The following is a 14,137-nucleotide window of genomic DNA, read 5'->3' as shown; positions in this document are numbered from 1 at the left end:
TTAAGGTGCTGTGTTACATATGCATGGTGTATACATGCATCATGTCCAGTCCTTACTACATGCAAATACTTGCTGATGATGAGAAGATAATTTGCTCAAAACGACTCTTCAGCCTGTAGTTCCAGCATTTTGGAAGGCCAAGGCAGACAGATGGCTTGAGCCCAGGAGTTTGAGACCAGCCTGGGCAACATACATATAGAGACAAGATTTTGCTATGTTGTGTATATGCGTGTGTGTGTGTGTGTGTGTATTTTATATATATGTGTGTGTGTATATATATATATAAATTTTGTGTGTGTGTGTGTATATATGTGTGTGTATATATATGTGTGTGTGTGTATATATATATATATAAATTAGCTGGATGTGGTGGCATGTGCCTGTAGTCCCAGCTACTCGGGAAGCTGAGGTGAAAAAATCGTTTGAGCCTGAGAGGCAGAGATTGCAGTGGGCCATGATCACTCCACTGCACTCCAACCTGGGTAACATAGTGAGGCCCTATTTCAAAAAGAAGGCACTTTGCCTGCTCCTGCTCAGAGGCTACTGGGAATGGATTCACGCTGATGCTTCCTACTGAGGTCTGGGTTCAGGGCTCCATCTGCCAAGCCCTGGGACATGTGGCCCCCTTATCTCTGCTTCGAGCTGACAGACTCCTGCCCCGAGGGTAACGTGCTAGGGGAGATCAAACAGTGATAAGTGAAGTTATAACATCTGTAACATCAACAGGAAGCTCTTTTTGATGGTTTATCACCCACTGGAAAAAGAACTTCTGATGGAGGTCGATAACACACTTTCACCTCCTACCCCACCCACTAGCCCATTTCGTAAGATAACAGCCTCCTTCCCAAGCCTCCCCACTCTGTGCATAGTCTCCTACATTTGTGGGACACAATGTTTCACAGAAAACACAGCTGCTGTCTATAGGATAACTGTTTTCTCTATTTTAAAGTAGGGAATGTTATGTCAACAGGATTGGGGATTTTTTTTTTCTTTTTTTGCCCAAGCCCCAGGCTTGCAAAATAATAATAAGACTGCATGTGCAGCTTTCATATGAGGTGTCAGAAATAGGATTGGGGAATTTTTGACAAGGGAGAAAAAACGCTACCCTCTATGCAATCACCCTGATACATTTTTGTGTAATGCCTTGTCTGCATACTTGCATTTAAAAGAATAGATTTCCACATTATAAGGAAGGATCATTTAAAACCCACCATTCTGGTTATGTCACCCTCTGCTCAGAATTCTCCAGTGGCTTCCCTTTGCAATTAGTATGAAACCCATGGTCCTGAACAAGGTCTATAAGGCTTGTCCCCTCTGATAGTCGTGTGCCCTTTCCACTGTATTTCTGCCACTTTGCTTTCTTTTCTGTCTTCACACTCTACCAGGCTTTCAGGATGTTTGCAAATGTGGGTGCCTCTGCATCCAAACAGTTTTCATAGTACTTGTAATGGCTGCTAAATATTGTGCCTTGCTGGCGGAGCGCGGAGGTTCAGGCCTGTAATCCCAGCACTTTGGGAGGCCAAGGAGGCAGATCACGAGGTCAGGAGTTTGAGACCAGCATGACCAACATGGTGAAACCCTGTCTCTACTAAAAATTCAAAAATTAGCCGGGCATGGTAGTCACACCTGTAATCCCAGCTACTCAGGAGGCTGAGGCAGGAGAATCGCTTGAACCTAGGAGGTGGAGGTTGCAGTGAGCCGAGATTGCACCACTGCACTCCAACCTGGGCGATAGAGAGAGACTCCATCTAAAAAAAAAAAAAAAAAAAAAAAAAATTACCTTGCTGATATAACCTTAAATTCCTAACCATTCCCAGGGTTTTACTATTGGTAACTACACTGTGATGGATACCTTTGTACATACTACTTTTCTGGTTTATTTTAGATTATTTCCTTAAAGTTCCAGGAGCAGATATTGAAGTTAAAGGAAACATCTTTACTCTTGCATCATATTGACCTTCCGCTTTCATTTCAAGTCCGTTTTACTACACCACTAGCAGCATTTGAGTGTATCTATTTCACTGCAACCTAGATAGCAATGAATTATCATTTTTCAATAATTATATCTCCACCAGTTTTTAAATGTATTTTTAAAAATCTATTATTTGCAATAAAATATTTTACTATTTTTCAGCACCAGCCACTATATCAGCTGCTCTATATATACTTCTTTAATCCTCAGAACAACCTCACAAGGAATATATCATGAACACTATTTTAAGATGAAGAAACTCAAGACTGGGGAGATTAACTTGCTCAATGTCACAGAGTTGTGCAAGTAGCAGAATCAGGATTTGAATTCAGATCATTTATTATTGTTATTATTACTTCAAAAGCCATTTGCTTTATGCTATATTTGTCTACCTTCTGCATCCCCCCAGCTATTTGGCTTTTTGCACAGTCAACATGTCATGGCTTAGGGTGCAGTCCAGCAGGTCTAGACAGAATGACGACATGGCTTCGTGTGTGTCTTTAGGACAGCATTCTATAGACAGTCGCTTCCTGCCCCCCAGGCACCTCTACCACCCTTCCCCTGCCTTTCAGAATAAACTTTTCATTGATTGAAGGCCTCACTCTATACACTGAAGTTTAACCCTAATGACAGGTGCATTAAAATGTCCACCTTACAGAGTTAAGATTCAAAGAACTCATATGAAGTACTCTGTTAACTAGAAAACACTACAAATATCAGGCTTCGTTATATAACTTTATTTTATTTTTTATTTTTTTTGGAGACAGGGTCTCACTCTGTTGCCCAGACTGGAGTGCAGTTGCATGATCATGGCTCACTGCAGCTTCAACCTCCTGGGCTCAAGCCATCCTCCTGTCTCAGCCTCCTGAGTAGCTGGGACTATAGGCCCAAGCCACCAAGCTTGGCTAATTTTTAATGTTTAAAAACATTTTAAAAATATTTTGTAGCTACAGGGTCTCACTATGTTGCATAAGCTGGTCTCAAAGTCCTAGGTTCAAGGGATCCTCCTGTCTCGGCCTGCCAAAATGCTGGGATTACAGACATGAGCCACTGCACCCAGCCTGTTACGTAACTTTAAATATGGGTTAACTATCCCTTACCCAAGATGCTTATGACCAGAAATATTTCAGATTTGGTTGGCGGGGGAGGGTTGAATTTTGGAATATTTTCATATACATAATGAGATATCTTGGGGATGGAACCCAAGCCTAAACAGGAAATTCACTTACGTTTCTTATGCACCTTATATACATAGCCTGGAGGTAATTTTATGTAATATTTTGAATAATTTTGTGCATGAAACAAAGTCCGTGTACAGCAAAACCTCAGAAAGCAAAGGTGTCACTATCTCGGCACCCATGTGACCAATCTGGCTATTTGGCATCACCATCAATCATGGCTCTGAATTTACTTGCTACTGATAAGCAATGATTTTCTTCCACTTATTCACACATAAGTACTTAACAGAAAAAAATATAATGTGCCCTTAATACAGTGAAAAAACAATGTGTTCAGGGTAACTAAGCAACTACGTAGCATCCCTATAATACGTGTACCAGCTGTTAGACAACAGCAGCAACAAGCATCCCCAGGCTTTCAGTCTCCACTTACGATGTTGTAGCCTCAAGTTCCCAGGCTCAAGCAATCTTCCTGCCTCATGTGGCTAGGCCTACAGGCACTCACCACCATGCCCTGATAACTTCTGAATTTTTTTGTAGAGACAGGGTCTCACTATGTTAACCAAGCTGGTCTCGACCTCCTACCCTCAAGCCATCCTCCCTCCTTCCCATCCCAAAGTTCTGGGATTACAGATGTGAGCCACTGCACCCAGCCTCACCGTGTTCTTTATAGGCACTTTTTCTGCAGTATTAATGTCACTTGATGGTCACTATTATCACAATCACCTTGAATCAGAACCATTTCAGCTATTTCACCATTGGTCAATGAATGAACAACCGTAGACCCATGAATGTTAAAAAGTTCTTTGACATACACTTCTTCCTGCTTACTTACAGACTCTGAAGGTATATATTTTGCATATGTAAAGAGCTTAGACATCTTTTTTTTTTTCATTTGACATGAGGAATCCTTCCAAGTCATCACCTGTTCATCATCCTCACTGAACATAGTTGCAGACCAGAGTTCATGCCAGGCACGCACAGTTGTGTTTTTGCGTCGTTGTTTTCCAAGCCCTGGCAACAACCTCTTCTCATCATCGGCAAATGTTTGCATGTAGTAGGGACTGGACATGATGCATGTATACACCATGCATATGTAACACAGCACCTTAATTCACTCATTTATCCATGCCACAAACATGTATCGAGCACATGCTTGGTACAGGCACAATCCCGGCTCGTGGGGATACAGAGAATAAGACACAGACTTCAATAATTCTGACTTTGCTATTTAAAGCAGAATTGTGGATGACATGTAATACACAAAACCATGAGATTTTAGAGCAGAAAGGATGCTGGAAATGATCTAATCAAAAATTCTTATAATGAGGTGTAAGAAAAACGTAGTCCATATAAGCCATCCTTCAGCTAAATTTCTTTTGAAAACCTTCCACACCCACACCTCTGTTCACTGCTTCCAGGATGCTGTTCAAGAAAAATGTTTTTATATTTATTCTTTCCTGGTCTAAGGATATGCTGGTCACATGGCTGAATTAATGAAGTCACATTTGGGGGAAGTACATGGCATAAACATTTTTGATGAGAATTTCAGCTGGAAGACGAGCAGAACAGTTGTCGAAGAATAACAAAATCTTGCAGTTGTCATCCCGTCCAACTTCCCTGCAGTTGGCGTGAACCTCTGGTACAAAAGGTTTACGAAACCAAGCATAAAAGATGTCCCTGGGCTGGGTGCAGTGGCTCATGCTTGTAATCCCAGCACTTTGGGAGATCAAGGAGGGTGGATCACTTGAGCCCAGGAGTTTGAGACCAACCTGGGCAACATGGCAAAACCCCATCTTTACAAAAACATACAAAAATTAGCCGAGGGTGGTGGCATATGCCTGTGTATGCCTGTAGTCCTAACTACTTGGGAAGCTGAGGCGAGAGGATGGCTTGACCCCAGGAGTTCGAGGCTGCAGTGAGCTGTGATCATGCCACAGCACTCCAACCTGGGTGACAGAGCAAAATCCTGTCTCATTTAAAAAAAAAAAAAAAAAGACTCCCTTGTGATCCATGTTTTTCTGTTAGCATAATAATGGACTGGTAAGAAATTCACTTACAGAAAACAACAAGCTTTTGCCTCTCGCAGCAAGTGTACACTTATGCACGCCTGTTGCATTAGCACATCTAAGCACAGTTATCCTCTCCTTGGATCCTTAATTCCTATAAATACTGTCTCATCAGCTGTAGTCAGTGTCTTTCTGGGGCAATAATGCCAAGACAGTGATGTTTTGTCAGCATTAAAGACTTGTTCTGGCCGTGCACGGTGGCTCATGCCTGTAATCCTAGCACTTTGGGAGGCCGAGGCGGGTGGATCACTTGAGGTCAGGAGTTCAAAACCAGCCTGGCCAACATGGTGAAACCCTGTCTCTACTAAAAGTACAAAAATGTTAGCCAGGCGTAGTGGTGGGCACCTGTAATCCCAGCTACTGGGAGGCTGAGGCAGGAGAATTGCTTGAACCCAGAAGGTGGAGGTTGCAGTGAGCAGAGATCTCCCGCCTAGGCGACAGAGGGAGACTCTGTCTCAAAAGACAAAACAAAACAAAGACTTGTTCTGGCATCAGATTTCATCAGCCATGACCTTGGCAAACTCATCAATGAATTTCTCTGCTGCTTTATAACCAACAGATGCTTTGTCACCACAATTGTTTAAAAAATTAATGCTGTATCTTTACTTAAATTTCTGCCACAGCCTGTTGAATTTTCACAGGTCTCTTCAATTTTCAGTCCATCACAATAGATCTGTGCTTGTTTCATGGTCAGCATACCATTAATGGCATATGTCCACTGCTGATGATTCACTCTTTTCATACACAATTGAGGTCTTCATTTTTAGCTTTATGCAGTGTTTTTCTGTTTTTCATTAACTTCTGTTCATCACTTTCAGCACAGGACTCTAACAGTTTATTCTTGTTTCTTCATGTCATATATGTTGGCCATTCCAACACCATACTCTCCAGCAAGACGCTACACACTTACACTGCTGTCCGGTTCCTCCAGAAGCTTGATGTTCTGTGCTATAGATAAGCATGAATGCTTCCTCTTTTTCTTATCACTGTTACCCGTAGAGACATCTGCAGGCCTTCTGGACATTTTCAACAATATGTTTACGCCACAGGCAGAGAATGAGCAAAAAAAAAAAAAAAAAAAAAAAAAAAACACACACAGTGAGTAATGCACACAATTTTGGCCCCCCATAGGGCATTGTGGGAACAGGCTGTTGGCATATCTGACCCTGTTATTACCCTTTGTGGGTGTGCCTGTGTGAAGGGAACCTGGGCACGTGCAGAAAAAATACATCACCGCTGAGGGAGCTGAGAAGGTCTTTTTCCTTTGGGAATGTTGAATAAACTGTATGTTCTGTGCCTACATTTTGACTGAGACCTGTCACATGAGGTCGAATTGAAGTTTTCTGCTTATGGCATCATGTTGGCACTCAAAAAGTTCCAGCTTTTGGAACATTTCAGATTTCAGATTTTCAGAGTAGAGATACCCAACCTGTAATAATATAAAGGAAATGGGGGATGACTCCTGAGTGCAGGGTTTCCTTTGGAAGTGATGGAAATGGCCTGAAATTGATTGTGGCATACAATAATGGGTAGTTGCATAACTCTGTGAATACACTAAAAACCATGGAATTGTGCACTTTTAATTGGTGAATTGTATGGTATGTGAATTCTATCTCATAAGGCTGATATTAAAAAGAATCATATAAAACATTTGCTTTGCTACTATGGCCAGTATGCCATCCCTCCAAGTGACTCTGACGTTCATTCATTCATTCATCCATCCATTCATTCATTCCACAGATATTTCTTGATAGCTCATGATACATGTGGCTCTGTGCTAAGCACTTGGGATACAGAGTTGAAGAAGATAGACACTGTCCCTATCCTCAGGCAACTGGAAACATAGACTTTAGATAAAAAATTGCACTGAAGTGTGATGAATTTTGTATTAGGGAAAGTTAAAAGGAGACAAGGAACATACAGCAGAGGGTCCCATCACAGTCTTTGGTCAGAGAAGGTCCCAGCTCTGATCTAGGGAGTGGAGGGAGGATTCTGGGCAGAGGAAAGGGCATAAAGTCCCATGAGAGAGAAAGTGCCCAGTGCATTTGAAAAACTGAGAGCCAGCCAAGATAGAAGGGAGCGGGTAAGAGGCAGTGAGGAATGACGCAGCTGCAGAGGTGGGAATGGGCCGGACTACGGAGGCCCTTGTAGGCTGTGTTAAGGAGTTTGGATTTAACCAACAGACAATGGTAGCTAGTTGGTCAGTCAAAAGGAGGCAAGATCAAGTTCTTTTTAGAGGAACCCTCTGGTTGCAATGTGGAGGAGATAAACAGGCTGTTAAACAGATGTTTTAAATATGTAGGTGGTAGAAACGATAGAATTTGGTGATTGAACTTCTTTGAATGGAGATGGCAGGGAGAGAATCCCAGGGCGACTCATAGATTTCCAGCTTGGGCAAGTGGGTGGGTGGCGGCGAGACAGGGATTCATGGAGGAGCAGTGGGATACTTTCATTTCAGATGTGTTGAGTTTGAGAACACGGGGCCCAGTATGCATAGTGACAAAAACTCATACTCCGAAGCCCAACAGGCTCTGGCTGTGTGATCTTGGAGAAGTTACCTAAGCTGTCTGTGACTCTACTTCTTAGAGATGATAATAATAACAATAATAACAATAATAGCTTTCTGAAGTGCTGTCATGAGAATTGTGAGTTAATATATGTGAAATGCTTTCAATGTATCCGGCCCACTTAAAGACTATACAAATCTTTATAATCATCATCATGATTGTTGCTATGATATGCCCAAAATATGAGGTCCAGGAAACAGATGTATGCACCAGTCTGCTGCTGGCAATGTAGATTTTAGTGGCATCAGCAAGCAGATGGCATTTGAAGCCTTGGGGGTAGAGTGAGAGGGCAAAGGGCCAGGATAGACCCCTGAGGTGCTCCCACATCAGAGAGACAGGTGGAGCCTGACAAGGAGATCCTAAAGGCCTGGTAAAGACACAGGAGGAGCCAGGCATGGTGGCTTATGTCTGTAATCTCAGCACTTTGGGAAGCTAAGGCAGGTGGATTGCTTGAATCCAGGAGTTTGTGACCAGCCTGGGGAATATGGCGAAACCCTCTCTCTACCAAAAATACAAAAATTAGCTGCCCATGGTAGAGCACGCTTATAGCCCCAGCTACTTGGGGGGTTGAGGCATGGTGGGAGGGATTGCTTGAGCCCAGAAGGTTGAGGTTGCCGTGAGCTGTGATCACACCACTGTACTCCAGCCTGGGTGACAGAGCGAGACCCTGCCACCAAAAAAAAAAAAAAAAAAAAGACACAGGAGGAATGCCGTGGGTGTATACAAATGCTGAATACAGATGCTGAGCCATGAGGAGCATTCATGAAATGTTAGGGCTTCTGGTTGTCACCCTACTTTCCTTGGGCAGTCAAGACCGCCTCCAGTTGTGGTGTTTCCAGGGGACATGTTGAAATTCAGTAAATTGACTTTTTAATATCTATGCCCAGAAACATATTTTCAGAGTATATTAGGGGAGTATGGTATTTTTACAAACCTGAAATACATCCTGGTTTTTTGTTTTGTTTTGTTTTTGAGACGGAGTCCCACTGTGTTGCCCAGGCTGGAGTGCAGTGGCACGATCTTGGCTCACTGCAACCTCTGCCTCCCGGGTTCAAGCTATTCTCCTGCTTCAGCCTCCCTAGTAGCTGAGATTACAGGCTCTTACTACCACGTCTGGCTAATTTTTTGTATTTTTAGTAGAGATAGGGTTTCACCGTGTTAGCCAGGATGCTCTCGATCTCCTGATCTTGTGATCAGGTAGCCTCAGCCTCCCAAAGTGCTGGGATTAGAGGCGTGAGCCACTGCGCCTGGCCCATTCTCTTGTAAAAACAAAACTCTTCTTGGAATATGGGCCATGTTTCTACATTCATCAGTTTTGTATGTTTGGACCTTTGTACATTGAATTTGTCCTTTCCTCCTTCTGAGCTAGATTTTCTTCCACTGTTTTGTGCCAGTTTTAAATTCCCACCTAGATCATCAGCTCCTTAAGGAAATGAAAAATTAGGGACAGCATGAAATATTTATTTGTTGAGTTCCTGTTTATGAGGATCTGTTGCTAAATGGTACCCGAGACAGGTTCTAAAAAAAGAAAAAGGTATTAACTCATAATGGCTTCTTCCATCTAATGATGGCAAAATGGCAACTGATTTAGTTCAATTGACCAATGGGAAATAATCCTTTATAACATAAGCAGTTATAATCAATTTAATAAGTGTTCATTTTTTACACTTTTTACTTTTTCTTTTCTTTTCTTTTTTTTTTTTTGAGTTGGTGGTCGGGGGCATCTCACTTTGCTCCCGAGGCTGGAGCGCAGTGGCATGATCATAGCTCACTGCAGTCTCGGCCTCCTGGGCTCAAGGGATCCTCCTGCCTCAGCTTCCCTAGTAGCTAGGACCACAGGCATGCACCACCAGGCCTGCCTACTTATTATTTTTTTGTAGAGACGTGGTCTCGCCATGTTGCCCAGACTGGTCTTGAACTCCTGGCCTTAAGTGATCCTCTCACCTTGTCCTTCCAAAGCGTTGGGATGACAAATGTGACTCACTGCTCAACGCCTTTTTTTTTCCTTTTTTTTTTTTTTGGCATTTTTGACAGCATCTTATAGTTTACAGAATATTATCATATAATATCATCAGTATGATGGCTAATATTGAGCATCAACTTGATTGGATTGAAGGACACAAAGTATTTTTCCTGGGTATGTCTGTGAGGATGTTGCCAAAGGAGATTAACATTTGAGCCAGTGGACTGGGAGAGGCAGACTCACCCTCAATCTGAGTAGACACCAGCTAATCTGCTGCCAGCGTGGCTAGGATAAAAGCAGGCAGAGGAACCGTGAAGGACTAGACTGTCCTGAGTCTTCCAGCCTTCATCTTTCTCTCGTGCTGGATTCTTCCTGCCCTTGAGTATCAGACTCCAAGTTCTTCAACTTTTGGACTCTTGGACTTGTACCAGTGGTGTGCCAGGGGCTCTCGGACCTTCAACCACAGACTGAAGGCTGCACTGTCAGCTTCCCTGCTTATGAGGTTTTGGGACTCCGACTGACTTCCTTGTTCCATAGTGAAACTTCACCTTGTGATGGTGTGAGCCAATACTCCTTAATAAACTCCCCTTTATATATACGTCTATCTTATTAGTTCTGTCCCTCTAAAGAACCCTGACTAATAAAATCAGCCAGTACCTATCAATGTCATTATTATTTCCATTTTACAGGTGAGAAAGCCTGGACTCACAGAAATTAGTTACCTTGCCAAGTGTGGTACACAGTTGGGCCAAGACTGATGGCTGATAGGACAGGGGTGAACCAGGGGTGGGGAGGGCAATCTGGCATTCAAGGGGTGCATTGTCTATGGAGGATTTAAAAATAATAAAATCAACTAAAGGCAGTCTGCTTTTTATGATCACCAGGCACCAGCAATTCTAAATTTCAGTGATAAAATACTCCTCCTCAGTGGACACGAGAAGCTGGCTTCTCCTATTCCCCAGTACAGTAGAAACATTAAGAGAGCAAGCGAGCCTCATTTCCAGATATATGGGTGATTTCTCTCAGGACTGTGCAAAGCATTTCATGTTCCAAGTCCCTGCCTTTGTTAAAACATAGATGTATTTTTTTTTTCTTTGGGGATGTTCAGAGCTTTCCAGAATTATGCTTTCCCAGGAGAGATAACAACAGTCACGTAGCCAAATGTCTAGCAGTGCTTCTGCCTACTGAACAGAATTTCCTGAGAATCTTCTGGAAAAGCAGCACCTGGTTTCTCATTCTGCAAAATGCACTCAGCAGCTCCTCTGAGAGAAGCGTGTATATAGGGGGATGGCAGGAGAGAAAGGCAGTTCTCCCTGCCAGGTGGGTGACGGGCAGGGGTATGGACCCTTCTACTGAGGGTGAGCTGGTAGAATTTCTCTCAATGCTTAAGACCGAGAAGTTTATCATTCCCCTGACCCCCTGGCTTTAGCTGGAAATGTCCAGAATTCCCCCATCCTAACTGAGAAGGGCAGTTGCTTGCCCAAAACCCATAGAGACTAATTCTGTAGTGAAGAGTCCCTCAACTGCTAGGGTGACCAGCAGCCCAGGCCTGAGGGCTTTCCTGGAACCTGAAACTTTCAATGCTAAAACTAGGATGGTCCCAGGTCAGCCAGGAGGGTTGGTCACTCTTCTAGTTGCTGAGATTTTGAAATCAATGTTTAGTGTTCATTCTACTGTTATTGGAATTGCCTTGAGCCCTGGCTTGGGACATTGAGGGCCTGGGCAGTATCTTTATTTTAGATATCTACAGAAGCCAGAATAAAGGCAAGCTTACCTGTGAAGCCCAGGAAGATCCTGCAGTAGGTTTTCTCAGCAGCAGTGTGATGGACATTTGGGGCTGGATAACGCTTTTTTGTGGGGCTCTGTCCTGTGCGTTGAAAGATATTTAGCAGCATTACTGCCCTCTATGCATTAGATGCCAGTAGCATTTTCCCCACCCAGGAGTGACAATCAAAACACACCTTTAGGAATTGCAAATATTCACTGGGATGGGGGTAAGGGTGGCAAACTTACCCCCAGGTGGGAAGTACTGCCCAAGAGAGACATGTCTTGCTACCTCATTAAGCATTTGGAGCTGTTGAACACAAATCAAGGCAGTCAGAAAGCGCATCCTGGCTTCAGGCTGGGCATAACCATCCTATTTGCCACATAAAAGTCTAGTGGCTGCTCTGCACCCTTTCTGGATAGAAGCAGAGTTAGTTTGGTCATGGGGGCCCCCGTGGGACAGTGTTGCCCAGACAGGTACCCCTTTAAACCAGTTCTTCCCACAGGGGTGTCACAAAGAATACTTCTTGTCCTATGGGATGCCCCCTGGGGAAATAAAAGGGAATTCGAAAAATACTATATGGACATTCACAAAGTACCTCATACAATGAACGCTTTGAGAAGTGCTGAAATAAAGAAACCTGTTTAAAATTTCCACCAAGTTTTACGCCGAGGTCAACCTATCCATTAAGGTTTACATATAATTGGCTCAATCCCTTGAACTGTGGCGTCTTTAGATACTCTGGGACCCACCCTGAGATTCTGAGAATTTCCAGAGGGTGTATCTTCTCAAGGTCACTTCGACTCTGAGTTCAGCTTCCCCTTAAATTCTCCAGCTCATTCATAGTGCACCTCTTGCCACTTCTGCCTTATTTCTGCTCTATGCTGATAGAGTTGTGGATTTAAGTCCCCTCTTCCTGAATTTCCTTTCCCCAAAATACCCTATAAGGCATGTCTGTGTTCAGTGGCTTTACTAAGGTTTGTGGTGGTGAAAGCCTTTTACATCGCCATGATTTTAGCCCCTTTTCCCCCTCAAAACTTTCCTTTTATTTCCCTCACCCCCTCCACCTCACCCCAACTCAACTCTTCTCACTTTATTGTACAAAACAACTTTGTTTTCCTCTCCTTATTTGGTCTTGAAGCTACTTTTACATTTTCAAAGCCTTGTTAACAGGTAGCCATATAATTCGTCGTCCAAACTATGACACTTTTGAGAGTGAAAGTGGGCCTAGTAATAACTTCGCTGGCCGACAGGTATACAGCAGAAAAGTCCTAGGCAATCAGGTCACATGGGCTGTCTGCCCTGCACTTGCAGGTTATCAACACAGAAAAGGTGCAGAAGCACAGAAATGTTAGTTTCCTTTCTACCTTCTCCTCCCGTCTCCAGTCCCCGTAAGTGGAATGGAACCACGGAGTACGTATTTTCTTATCGATGTGAACCATTCCACCCTCCTTAGAAGACAAAAGTAGCTGTCATCTGTTGCAGGTGCAACTGGCTGGGGGTGGCGTCACAGATGGTAAAAGAATTTACCAAGACAGTAGTGAGTTAAAGAAAGCAAGCTCATTACAGGGAGAATATGTTGCAAGGAGGCAATGGGCAGCACAGCAGAGAAGGGGCTGTCCGCAAAGAGGCAGGGACTGGAGGGAGGTTTTCTAGGGTTGTACTGGAGGGGCTATGTGCAGAATGAGGTCGTGCTGTTGGGGCTATGTGTAGCGCGAGGTATTTGGGAACAGGATGTCGTGCCAGTGGGTTGTCAGTGATTAGCTGTCCGGCAGAACAATTGCTCTCCCCACCTGAGGCCCCCTCCAGGTTGCTGCTCACTTATCTTATTAGGAATCCACATCATCAGCTTTGGTTTTAAATGAAAATTTCTTCTTCTACATTATCCTTTGCTTATTCATCATTTCCCAAACTTATTTGATCATAGGTCTCATTTAATCTCTCTATCCCTACCCCCATTAATATCTCTCATAACGTCTCTCATAACTAGAAAAATACGCTTTGGGAAACTTTGAGCTCAGAGCTAGAAAGAACTATCTACATTGCCACTAAAATCTCCTTGGATGAAGACAGGATTAGGGTGGAGAGACCAGGAATCATGTTCTAGAGTCCCCTGTGGAACCAGAATAAAATCTGATGCCTCTGACAGACTGAATGGATCCCTCTTGGCCCAGATTCCCCAGAAAAACTTTAAGTTTCCCTGGCTTTGATGAGATAGGAGGTTAGACAAGCCTCAGTACCCCCTCTTTTTTTTTTTTTTTTTTTTTTTTTTGAGACGGAGTCTCGCTCTGTCGCCCAGGCTGGAGTGCAGTAGCCGGATCTCGGCTCACTGCAAGCTCCGCCTTGCAGGCTTATGCCATTCTCCTGCCTCAGCCTCCCGAGTAGCTGGGAGTACAGGCGCCCGCCACCTTGCCCGGCTAGTTTTTTGTATTTTTTAGTAGAGACGGGGTTTCACTGTGTTGGCCAGGATGGTCTCGATCTCCTGACCTCGTGATCCGCCCGTCTCGGCCTCCCAAAGTGCTGGGATTACAGGCTTGAGCCACCGCGCCCAGCCAGTACCCCCTCTTTTTGTTGTTACCAGGCTTTCTAAGAGATAAACAGAAACCAACACCTGAAAAACAAA

General features: G+C 43.7%; 1 protein-coding gene and 1 non-coding gene across 3 annotated transcripts in view; both read right to left on the bottom strand.

Moving 5' to 3' along the window:
• Positions 1-13,775, bottom strand: part of RHEX (regulator of hemoglobinization and erythroid cell expansion) — a 38,961-nt gene extending 25,186 nt beyond the window's left edge. Inside the window, exons 1-2 of one of the 2 annotated variants that reach the window (XM_024793797.2) lie at positions 11,763-13,775; positions 11,524-11,616 (exon numbers count right to left, since the gene is read on the bottom strand). In XM_024793797.2, coding sequence (XP_024649565.1) covers positions 11,524-11,616; positions 11,763-11,795 — 126 coding nt within the window. In that variant the 5' untranslated portion in view covers positions 11,796-13,775. The remainder of the gene's footprint in view (positions 1-11,523; positions 11,617-11,762) is intronic. The other variant, XM_011746876.3, reaches the window with a different exon arrangement.
• LOC112427279 (small nucleolar RNA SNORD60) lies at positions 1,002-1,087 on the bottom strand. Its single transcript, XR_003018785.1, has one exon. It is a non-coding gene; the product is annotated as a small nucleolar RNA SNORD60 (small nucleolar RNA).
• Positions 13,776-14,137: the final 362 nt, after the last annotated feature.

Source organism: Macaca nemestrina, chromosome 1 (genome assembly GCF_043159975.1).
Source record: "Macaca nemestrina isolate mMacNem1 chromosome 1, mMacNem.hap1, whole genome shotgun sequence".
NCBI lineage: Eukaryota > Metazoa > Chordata > Mammalia > Primates > Cercopithecidae > Macaca > Macaca nemestrina.
The sequence above is the reverse complement of the archived record's forward strand: the minus strand, read 5'-3'. Positions and strand labels throughout refer to the sequence as shown.